This window comes from Chlorocebus sabaeus, chromosome 24 (assembly GCF_047675955.1).
Source record: "Chlorocebus sabaeus isolate Y175 chromosome 24, mChlSab1.0.hap1, whole genome shotgun sequence".
Lineage (NCBI taxonomy): Eukaryota > Metazoa > Chordata > Mammalia > Primates > Cercopithecidae > Chlorocebus > Chlorocebus sabaeus.
This window is the reverse complement of record NC_132927.1, coordinates 57,427,305-57,440,033: the sequence shown is the minus strand read 5'-3', so window position 1 is coordinate 57,440,033 and position 12,729 is coordinate 57,427,305. Positions and strand designations below refer to the sequence as shown.

Below are 12,729 nucleotides of genomic sequence, written 5' to 3'. Positions count from 1 at the left end.
GAAAGAAAGTCAAGGAGCTCCAGGCTGATGAGGTATTTGGGACTCAATTTCCCTTCCCTCAGAGGGAGATCCAGTCCCTGTCAAATCGCCGGGAAGTGCAGATTAGCAGTCCCAGCTCAGTGGCTGTGACAGAGGTATCCAGGAATAACATAGTCAGGGCTGAGGTGAGTTGAGGGCCATAAACTTTAATCTGTTACGCAACTATTACTACTACTTTCACAGGGGCCATCCTTACCTGCTGAGGCAGATTAGGTTGTCCATAATATGATTTCAAAACACCATTCCAACACTATCCTTTCGCCTGAATTATGTTATTTTTGTCCCTCTGAACACATCCCGTATTTTCCTATAGACGTGGCTTTGTTTTCTCTCATAACTCTATCACTGTTGCAATTCTGCCCCTCACCTGAAGCCCATCTCAAATACTATCTCCTTTAATAAAGCTTTCGCTGATCACTCTAACAAAAATGGTGTGTTCAGTCTCTAAATATCTCCTATGGCTCTTTTTACATTAAACTTATGTTACAGTTACTTATTCACATTTCCCCTAAATTTGACTGTAACCTTTTCAAAGCAGAGGCTGTGTCTTATCCTTATAACTACTGGACCTCAATAGCTACTTAGTGAAATGCCTGTGGAATAAGTAAGTAAATGGACCATTTGCACTAGGGTTGGCAGAGAGCTGGTGGTCAGGACCAAAACTGATTTTATTTAGGTCAAAAATTTTATTCTGGAACACAATTGAACAATATAAAGACAAAAATCCAATAAAAATGGGCGAAAAATTTGAACAGAAACTGGGTAAAAGAAAATATACAAATAGCTGACAAGTGCCTGAAAAGACGCTCAACATCATTAATAGTAAGGGAAACACGAATTAAAACCACAATGAGAGACCCACTAGAATGGCTACAATTTAAAAAAATGACAATTAAAAGCACTGGCCAGTATAAAATGCTCATCCCTTGCTGGTGAGAAAAGAAAATGAGACAACCCTTTTGGAAAGCAGCATAGCAGCGTTTCCTATAAAGTATACGTAAAGTCATATATAGAGAGATATACATCTATCCTATTACCTGTTAATTACTACTAAATTTTTATATTAGAAACATAGCATGTCTATGGGAGGTAGGGTGAGGCATGAGGGAAATTTCTGGATGATGAAAATGTTCCAAGTCTTAACCAGGCTAGAGTAATATAGCTTTGTCAAAACGCATCAACCTGCACACTTAAAAAACTGTATATGTTATTGTATGCAAATACATATTATATTTAAAATATGTTTGCTCAGGATCATCCTAGAAAATCATGTATTCACCTATGTTCTTCAGGCATGCAGGAGAGGACTCTGCCACAAATTTTCAGCCACCTAATAGTATTATCTTGTGAAGATCATGAAGAGTTTTTAAAAAAAGAAAGAAAAAGGAAAAAAAAAAAAACAAACCAAGAAATATGACAGTGCCATGACCCTTGAATTAATTTGATCAGCTAAAAACAAGAAAAGTTTATTTTTAAAGTTTATTTATGTTGATACCTGTAATGCAAACTCAAAGATATTATTACAGAGATTTCCTCTTCTTAGGAGGTACCTACTCAACAATATGCTAAATGCGGTATTCAAGTGGGTTACATAATTTAGAATTTAGAGAACTCTGATTATTATGAAAGGCATTGCATTTCAGTGTGTTCTTTTCTTTGAGATTAAAAACACCAGGAGATTCTCTTTCAAAATAAGATAAAAAGAAAACAAGGTAATCAAAAATGGAAAGTATAAAAATGGAAAATGAGATTGCATATCTTGATTAAAAATCAATCAAAAAACATTATTATACTTCCAAATTAAATTTAAAAGTCTTTTTGAAAAACAGCACATTTTGGATAATAGATCTTCTGACTCTAGATATTGCACCTGTTTTAAATTAGATTATCTTTTGAGAAATGACCTTGAAAAACGCTGATTGAGTGGATAAGTTTGGTTTTATTTTTGTTGACCATTAGACATGACTGTATTCTCCCTCAAAAACCTTTATGAGGCAGAAATATATATGGCATCTGATTCTCTTTTCTTTAGATGGAGTTTAAGATTTTCCAAGTTTGGCTTTTACAACAAATGACAATGAAATCATGGCTATATGATATTTAGCTACAATTCATCCAATATTTATTGACCACTTTCTGTCTTCTGTTTTGAGGCAGGAAGTTTACAAAAAGTATAAGACACTGCTTATTTCCTCTGGAATCTTAAAGTCTAATTATGGAAAGAAGATATATGGGAAAAAATAATGGAGATTTTGACAAAAGATGAAGACAAGAATTAAAGAGATGTCACATGTCCTTGCATGATTAGTTAACAAATTCATTTTTAGACAACAATTATGCTTGGAAGTTCAGGAATGAGACTGGACTCTTCTTTGTTCATTTCTTACTTTTCTCCTATTGACCTCTCACATGCTGACATCTCCATTATCTTCTCTTCCTATGCTTTGTGGCTTTGTTATTAAATTAAGTGGTTTTTTTTTTCTCAGATGGAGTCTTGCTCTGTCTCCCAGGCTACAGTGCAATGGTGCAATCTCAGCTCACTGCAACCTCCCCCTCCGGGGTTCAAGCGATTCTCGTGCCTCAGTCTCCTGAGCAGCTGGGATTACAGGTGCCTGCCACCGCTCCCAGCTAATTTTTGTATTTTTCATTAGAGACAGGGTTTCACCATGTTGGCCAGGCTGGTCTTGAGCTCCTGACCACAGGTGATCCACCCGCCTCAGCCTCCCAAAGTGTTGGGATTACAGGCATAAGCCACCATGCCCGGCCTAATTTTTATTAAAATAATGCATGGACCTATTTTTAAAAAGCAAATTATACTGGAATCTTGATAATACAAGAGGCAGCCCTTCCCTGCAGTCTGGTGTCTGATGTCCCAGAAGTAACCCCTTTTAACTTCTGGTATTTCCTTCCATAAGTATAATTATTTCTTGATTTATTGGTTTTAGATTTTATCCACTGACTCTCTACTATAGAAGGTGAGGATTTGGCTTTCTTTTATCATCCCTCACCCCCACACATTTCCTCTCGTGACACACTCCTCTACTCTCCTGAAATAGTTTTGTGACATATTTGGTTAAACCCATATTCAGTACTTTGGTTTTTGCAACTTTGCATATTGTGCTTTCATTTCCTTTGTCATGTAACTGTTTTATTTTTATTTTTTATTTTTTCATAAGATGTCCATCTGTCTCTCTCTTTTTATTAGGGTGTCTTGGTTTGAACAAACCTCTTGCTAAGTTTTCTACATGCTCCAGTGTTCTTTAAAACACCTCTGAAGGCTGGGAGCGGTGGCTCACGCCTGTAAACCCAGCACTTTGGGAGGCCTAGGCAGGCGGATTGCCTGAGGTCAGGAGTTTGAGACCAGCCTGGCCAACATGGTGAAACCCCATCTCTACTAAAAGTATAAAAATTAGCCGGGCATGGTGCTGGGCGCCTGTAATCCCAGCTACTTGGGAGGCTGAGGCAGGAGAATTGCTTGAACCCAGGAGGTGGAGGTTGCAGTGAGCGGAGATCACAGCATTGCATTCCACCCTGGGTGACAAAGCGAGACTTCATCTCAAAAAAAAAAAAAAAAAAAAAAGGAAAAGAAAACCTGTTTCAAATCAGTTTTTCACACAATGAATTCCATCAAATAATCTATCAACCTTTTTTTTTTTTTTCTGGGGGGACGGAGTTTTGCTCTGTCGCCCAGGTTGGAGTGCAGTGGTGCGATCTCGGCTCACTTGCAGCTTCTGCCTCCTGGGTTCAAGCAATTCTCCTATCTCAGCCTCCTGAGTACCTGGGACTACAGTCATGTGCCAACATGCCTGGCTAATTTTTGTATTTTTAGTAGAGACGGAGTTTCACCATGTTGGCCAGGCTGGTCTCAAACTCCCAACCTCAAGTGATCCGCCTGTCTCCGTCTTCCAAAGTGTTGTGATTACAGGCATGAGCCACTGTGCCCAGCCAACCCTCTTTTATTTCTAGAAGACCTTCCTCTTAGAGTTTTCATTCTTCAGCTCTGATGTAGATGTCATGTTCTCAAGACTCCTAGGACCTCCCTTTGTGGTCATCTGGGATTTCTATTTGCTTCTTTCCTGTGTTGATCACTGTTTTAACAAAATCCTCATTTTTCTCTTTCCTGGTTTATGCTCCAAGAAAAGACGAATAGGAAATCAAGGTTTTGAGAGTTTGCATGTGAGAAAATGTCTTTATTTTGTCAACCATACTTGATTGGTAGTTTGGAAATGACTTTCCCTTCAGAATTCAAAAGGTGTATTCTATCTATGGTCTTCTTCAATGTTACCATTGAGAAAGTTGATGGCATTCCGATTCTCCAGCCTGCACAGGTCACATGATTTCTCTGTCTAGACGCCTTTAATTTATTATTTTTATCCCATTGATTTCATGTGTTATGATGTACCTTCATGCTTTCCCACTTTTTTTTTTCTGCCATATGGGTTATCTGTGGGTCTTTTTATTCTGAAAATTCATTTTCTTTATTAATGGGAAATCTGCTACACTATTTTCTTTTTTAGTTTTTGTATTTTCTTCCTAAAACTTTTGTTAGCTGGGTTGTGGACCTCCTGGCTTGAATTTCTAATTTTCGTATTTTTTCTTTCCTCTATTTCATATATTTTTTTGCCATCTCTACTGAGTGCTGTTTTTCCCTTTATCTTTAACAACTTCTGCTTACTTTTTTGGTTTTGGCTTTCATGTTTTTAATTTTCAAAAGCTCTTTTATTATTTTCCGAATATTCCTGTATAAGGAATTATTTTGTACATGTAGAACATTGTCTCTCTGAGGATATTTGTCATAACTTTTGTGAAAGTTTTCTTCTGGTTCTTGCATTGTCTCTGTTCCTTCCAAGTTCCTTTTTCTGTTTATTCTAGTCCTTGTTTTTCATGTCACCACTTCTATTCAACATAGTACTGGAAGTCCTAGTTAGAACAATTAGGCAATACAAATAAAAGGCATCCAAATCCTAAAGAAAGAGGGAAAACTGTCTCTGAGTGCAGATGACATTATCTTATACAGAAAACCCTAAAGCCTCCACCAAAAAACTGTTAGAACTAAGAAATGAATTCAGTAAAGTTACAGGATACAAAGTCAACCTACAAAAATCAGTTGTGTTTCTATAAACAAATAATAAGCTATGAGAAAAAGAAATAAACAATCCCATTTATAATGGCATCAAAACAAAACAAAAAATGGAATAAATTTAAACCAAAGAGGTGAAATATCTGTACACTGAAAACTATAAGACATTGACATTTTTCATGTCAATGGATTTCCTCAAAGGTCTGCTGGTTCTTGGATGTCTGTTCTTGTTTGTAAGGGAGGCCTATGGGAAGCTCTGTGTGTGGAAGCTTATTGGCTGGTGGGCATTACTATGGTGACTTTAGGAGACTATCAGTGATTCTTTTTGTAGGTTTTTTTTTTTTCTTTTCCTTGGGCCTGTCAGCTTCCTCAGTACTCTCATCTCTTACTTGGAGGGTATACATTCTGATGCCAATATTCTATGAATTGAGTGGATAAGAGGTTTGTTGTTCTTACATTTTGGAATGTAAATTTTCATATAATCCTGTTTTCAGAACAGTACCTGCCTTCTAACCCCAACTGTGCTTTTTCTCCTTGAGTCTTGGTGATGACATTTTAACAAAAAAAAAATTCTAATCTTTTTCTGGGATGAGTAAGAAGTAGTGTTTGAGTGTGCAGAATGAGACCAACCAGCTTCAATGTCACCTATATTCTCATTTGCAGAACACTTAAGCTTTAATTAATAAAATATTTCCTAGATTTTGTGATTTGAATTAGCTTGCATTTTATTGATTTCACCCATGCAAGTACTTAGCGTGCAGCTCTCTCTTGGTTTTTGAAGACACTCATCACTTACTCACATGATCACCTTTCCTACTCTTTGTCATTAAAAATACATGCTTTTTAATTTATTTATATTTTCTCAGAAGTACTGTCATTTTAATGTTGTTTAAAAACGGATCAGGGAAAATCACATTGGTGGGGAGAGTTCAGAAGTCTCAATTCTATTCATTTTTTGAGATTTCCTCTATACCTGTATCCCCTCATCACCAGCTACATTCCAAAGAATCTCAAATATATCTCTAGCCCTGACCTCTATTGTGACTTTTGAACCCCCATATATCACTGCCTGCTTGCATGCATCATGGGACCTCAAACTAACTTTCCCTAACTCAGGAAATGGTGATTTCATTCTCCTAACTGCTCAGTCAAAAATTGTTACAGTTCTCCTTGATTCCTTCCTTTCTCTCATCCACCATATTCAATCCATCAGCATGTCCTGTTGGCTTTACTAAGTAAGGATCAGATTGTTTCTCATCATCTCCACTGCTACTGCCTTAGTGCAAGCTACTTTCATCTCATGCCTATATTATTTTGGCATATTCCTAAGTTGTCTTCTTGCTTCCATACTTGGTCCCCTACAGTTTATTTTCAACACGACAGCCTGCATATTCCTGTGAAACTTTGAGTCAGATTGTGACACACCTATGCTCAAAATGCTCCTATGGCTTCCCCTCTATCTAAAGAGCAAATCAAAACACCTGATGACGGCCTCTAAGACCATCCGCAAGTTGCTCCCGAACCCTATCATCTTTTTGATCACAACTTTTACTTTTTTCATCCCTGTTTACTTCACTGTTTGAGCGGCAATGGACTCCTTGCTATTCCTCAAATGCGCCAGGTATATGCTCACCTGGGGATCTTTGCACTTGTCTAAAATGCTTTTTTCAGATTGTCCCCAGGTTTGCTCCTTTGTTTCTTTCAGATAATTTCTGAATTGTCACCTTCTTGATGAGGCTTTTTGCTCACTGTTCTTTAACGTAGTGACCCTCCCCTATTGACAGCACCCAGTGAAGAATCCCAAGCTTAGCAAGTCCTCATCAGTAAATGCTTATTGTACATTTTCAAAGGTTAGCTAGGGAGAGTTTAACCAGATTGATGGGAATGGATAGGAATGAGGGGGAGCAAGGAGAGAATTCCAGCTGGGTGAATGGCCAAATAAGAACTAAGATATGAGACCCCAAACTTAGAAATCATTCACATTCTCAGGATACTTGTGAACAGATGATTTAGCCAAAGGAGAAGATACAGAGGAGAAAGAGCCAGGACCCAGGATGGAACCCCATTTTGAGGAATGATGCAGTGAGCTAAAGAGAGAAATGGGGAAGGAGTGATCAGAGAGGTTAGAACAGATCAGAAGAATGAAGTGTCAAAGTTCAGAAAGAAGTGAAAATAATCATAATAATGTCTAACATTATTGAGGATATATTTAGTTCCTTTATTATCTTATTTAAACTTTATTAGTTTACTTTATCCTGTTTTGACAGATGAGAAAACTAAGACTTGGGTCTTACAGTTGGTAAGTGATGGGGCTAGGAGTCAACTCCAGGTATAACTCCTCATCTTTGTCACTTTCCACAACCTGGAATGCCACCAAGAGGCAGGGAAAGCATTTTCAAGCAGTTGCACAAATGCTCTTAACTTAGTGGGAGAGTCTTGTAGAATATCTTGCCATAAATATAAAAAACAACCTCTAGGCAGTACAAGCAGATAGTTTGACCACTTCCAAAGAAGTAGAAATGGATACATTTGCTTGAGGACAACAGACTAAAATATCTTCAAAATATGATTGCTCTTTAAATGCTATAGTATTTACAGAAGAGTGCTTTAATTATTTTTTTGAGTACCATATTAATGTCACAAATATTTATTAAGCTCATACTGTGTTTCAGGCATTATAATATGAACCAGAATTGTATAACTATATTGTATAAGCATAAGCATAAGTATATTATATAAGTATATTGTATAAGCATAAGCATAACAGTACAAGTAGGTTGGAGAATTAAGGGAGCTAAGAGGTTTGATATGGATGGACCATTGGTCAGAGGCGTAAAGTAGTGTAAAAGACAAAGCTGAAGATTTTGGCAATGCCTTGCATACCACACCAAGACCTCTGTCCTAGGGGGAATGGGAGGCCAGTATTGGGTTTAAGATTCTATTTGCATGTGAATCCAAAGAAGTTTGGGGAGGGTGGATTTGAGAGGAACCAAGACTAAATAAAGGCAGGAGTCAGATTTGGAGACGCTAATCATCTAGACTACTGCTACTCAAAGTATGGTGCCCATTGGCCAATAGCTTCTCGCCAATCCAAGTATAAGAAGCGTATGCTGGATGTAACCCAGCTACTTCAACTAAACACACTGTTGAGTTTGGTTGACTTCATTTTCATGACAAGACTTTCTCCAAAAAAGAAGCTGTGCTTTGCTGTACATCCTGGACAGCCACTTACCTTGTAATGAACTCACTTCGAGTGGTTCTGGTCTACACTATTGGTCTTCAAATTCTTTCAATCTCACATATTAATAAGTAAAAAATATCTGAGTATATACTACTGACATACAAAGAGTCATGAACCCTATACATATATTTTTGTAATACTATATTATATATACCATAACACACTGAACATACATTTTAAAATAATGCAATGAGGATAAGTAATACATATTTTTAAAAGTTTCACAAAAGCAAAAGCAATGTTATCAAATATGCTTAATTAGTTTTGAAAATTCTCTTTAACACTTTTGGCTATGGCTGTTCAAAGTCTGCTTTTGGTTCAGTTTATTTTGATTTTGGTTTAAATGGCTGTCCTAGTTGAAGAAATTACCAAAGACGGGTATTTCACCAAGAATAGAGCAGGCTTCACTGCGTTTATTAAACTAAGATTCTCATTTTTCGATCTAATCCAGTAATTAAATACATGTTTTAATGAAATTTTATATTTTCTGATGTCAATCAGTTGTTTTTGCAAAGTGATCTGGAGGTGTTTAATTTTCACATTTTATGCACATGGATTTTAAACCTACTAAAACTCTTTATTACTTTGCTAGAGCTATGGTATCAAAATACTACAGATTGGCTGGTTTAAACAACAGAAATATATTTTCTTACAGTTCTTGAGGTTGCAAGTCCAAGATCAAAGTGTCAGCAAGTTTGGCTTCTCCTGAGGCCTCTCTCCCTGACTTGCAGATGGCCACCTTCTTGATGTGGCCTCACATGGCCTTTCCTCTGTGAGTGCCCATCCCTGGTGTCTCTCTGTGTATCCCAATCTCCTTGTCTTATGAGGCCACCTGTCAGATTGGATTAGGGCTCACCTAACAGCCTCATTTTAATTTAATTACCTCTTTACAGACCCTATCTTCAAATACAGTCACATACTAAGATGCTAGAGGTTAAGGCTACAGCATTTGAACTTAGGAAGACAGAAACAATTTAGTTCATAACAAACTTAATTTGAAAGATTTAAAACAGGTTAAAATTTGATTTCTGATTTGAACCAAACAGAAATTTTATGGCATTGACCATTTTTTAATCAGGAAAATCATATAATATGTGAATGTTTCCAAATACCTGTTTCTAAAGTCTTTCTCTAAAGCATACATTTCTTTCAAAAAGCAATGACTTTTCTTATTACATGGTGAAATAGTACCTTAATCTTGAAGAAGCTGATATAAAAATGTTATTGAAAAATACCTTCCAGGTAAAAAATTATTGACATGGACTTTATCACAGAAAAGGTGAATACATTTTTCCCCACTTGTCTTCTTGTAAAAAGAAAAATGCATAATGCTTTTAAGTACTTTGCCATGAATTAACAGTGAACCCCCACATAGCACAGCAGATTTTCAAGATCACTTTGACCTCTTATATGGATGGAGCCTATGTGTTAAGAGAACAGGACCTTAAACGCACTTACCTGGGTGCATTCAATCTGAAAGTGAAATAAAATTGTTAAAGGTAAAAGAGTGAAGGTACCCAGTGCTCAGGACTGTGGATCACTCACTCTTCTCTAGGAGGCATCCACCCACTACCTGACACATGAGGGACAGTGGCTATCTATAAATAAAAGATTAATAAAACTTAATTTGTTCTTATTTAAAAATAAGTATAAATAGAACCTCTAATATTTCCTCTCGCCCCTAAAAGATTATCTTGTGCATCTCTACGATGCTGTGTTCCACTTTGGCAGGGACTAAAGTGGATGCTCAATGGTGAGATTCTAAACTGAGGCAAAACCAAGGGAATGAGGAAGGTGGCGATGATACAGAGGCTTCAGGGAAGCAGAATCAGTAGAACCTGATCACTGATCGGATGTGGGGGTGTAAATCAAAGGAAATGCACAAATAAGTATGTTTTCATGCTGTTTAAAAAATGTTTTTATTCCATCTTTCCCCATGATTATAAGTTCTTCCCGAGCTGAGTCGAATTATCATCTATATTCTTCCTTCTTTGTGCCAGGCATTGTGCAATGCACATTCAGGTATATTTTCTCTACAAAGACTAGAGTGCCTTCCATCTAGTTGTGGACCTTGCATTTCAAAAATTTTCAAACAGCAGCTGCTCCATGAACAGAGCCTCTGTGAGCATGAACACCAAGGTGGCTACCTTATCAGGCATCAGGATGCCATACTGGAGCTTGGGACCTTCTGAGTCTCAAAGGACAAGGACTTTCTTCCAAGAGGTAGCCTATACAGCCAGGAAAAAAGGGACTTGCAGAAGCCTTTACCCAAGACAGCAACATTCTCTACCCCGAACATAAGGTTCTCCCCTAATGTCTCCATCTATTCCAAAAAAGTAAAAAAAAAAAAACAAAAAAAAAACAAAAAAAAACCTAAAATATTCTTTTGTATGTCTGACTCACAGCAAACTTGGTCCACTGTATACTCCTCCAAATGCATCTTTGTCAATAACTGTCAGGTATTTGTTCTTGTTTAGGTAACTAGAGAGAGAGAGAGAGAATGAATTAGGTGATTTTAAGAAATCACACCAAATTAGTACAAATATCAGAATAAAATGTGACCATAGTATTGACTGATTTCAAGAATTTAGAAGATACTTTATCTTGTTCTGGCTTAAGCACTTAAAGCATTCTAGGTTTCAATTGTATAAAGTTTATACACATTAATTATGGCAGAAGTTTTTGAAAATGAGCATATTTATGATCTAATTTGCATACCTAAATTTCTTAAAAGTTGATTTAATTCTCTATTTTCCAGGCCAGTGGCAATTGTATTTTTTAGTCCTTTTTAATGGCAATCCTCTTTAATACCAAATTTTGTTTCTTAGTATTAATTAGTATTCCCATTTAATTTCGAAGACTAGGCTTACATCAGGAATGGAATGAATATGGTGAGGGTGGTGAGTGATGCTGAGGATTGTCAGAGATTCAGATCTTTTCTTTGGGTAAGGGTGTCCGATTTAGCAAATAAAAATACAAGATGCCAGTTAAATTTGAGTTTCAGATAAACAATGAATAATTTTTTAGTAAAAATATTCACCATGCAATTTAAAAAATATTTATATTAAGAGTAATCTGTTGTTGATCTGAAATTCAAATTTTATTGGGTGGCCTGTATTTGATCTGACAACCCGATAGTGTATATGAGGAGTGTTTATGAGATTACTCTGTAATCTTCTTTGTGCCAGGTATAGCCCAAACTTGGGCTCTTCTGGTAGTGGCTGAACACCCAGTATTTGGGGCATTGTTAAGTGTGATACAGGGAGAGTCAATAAGTCTCAAATACATTCAGAGACCTGGCTAAGATGCTAAAGCAGCCAATCTGTGCCTTCCCAGTGGCTTAAGATTACTGTGTAATCTCATTGACCTTCCATGGAAGAGCTTTGATGGGCACACTGGCCTTGCCATTTTAAAAACACACCGGGCATTAGAGGGTAAAATAGTTTTGAAGCAATTTAAGTTACAAAGTGATTTTGAAATAAAATTCCCTCCAAATGGATAAAAGCGTCCAAGGATTTTGAAACTGGCCGTTTCCCCATAACTTTATTACACAACAAAATTATCTAAAAAGAAGCATAGCACATATATATCCTTGTTACAAACGTTCCCAATTTACACATTTAGAATAACTCACAACATAACCTAGCCCACTTAAACATCAGCGAGTGGCCAACCGTCGATGCAAAAGAATATAGCAGAGACCTTTAGAAGGTCTGCTTAGATATGGCTAATGCTTCCATTATTCTGCTTATGGGGTCTGCTCTTCATGGTGGAACATTTTTAAGGGTAATGGTTAATAATAATATTAAGCCTTCAGTCAGAAAGATTTCTTCTTCAGAGCCCTCACAGAGAAACTTCCCTCCTGGTTAACTGGACCCAGGCATGAGTCTTCATTGGCGCCATGGGAGGAAGAAGAGTTACCAATCACCAGTGCTGAAAAAGTCTCTTCTTTCTGGGTGGGATGAGGGAATCACTAAATGATGTGTAAGTGCTGGGACTCCACAAAATGACATGTCATAAATTGGTATATATTTTTGGGTCTTTCAATTTTCTTCTTCTTCTTCTTCTTCTTCTTTTTGAAATGGAGTCTCACTCTGTCGCCCAGTCTGGAATACAGTGGCATGATCTCTGCTCACTGCAATCTTCTGGGTTCAAGCGATTCTTCTGCTTCAGCCTCCTGAGTAACTGGGACTACAGGCACTTGCCACCATATCCAGCTAATTTTTGTACTTTTAGTAGATACAGGATTTCACCATGTTGGCCAGGCTGGTCTCGAACTCCTGACCTCAACTGATCTGCCCGACTCGGCCTCCCAAAGTGCTGGGATTACAGGCATGAGCCACCGTGCCAGTCCAATTTTCTTCTTAAA

General features: G+C 37.2%; 1 protein-coding gene across 2 annotated transcripts in view; it reads right to left on the bottom strand.

Annotated features, from left to right (window-relative positions):
* The window catches only part of TSHR (thyroid stimulating hormone receptor), a 191,953-nt gene that overhangs the window by 20,635 nt on the left and 158,589 nt on the right, over positions 1–12,729 (bottom strand). For both annotated transcript variants that reach the window (XM_037984341.2, XM_073011229.1), the window contains one exon: positions 10,764–10,841. In XM_037984341.2, coding sequence (XP_037840269.2) covers positions 10,764–10,841 — 78 coding nt within the window. The remainder of the gene's footprint in view (positions 1–10,763; positions 10,842–12,729) is intronic.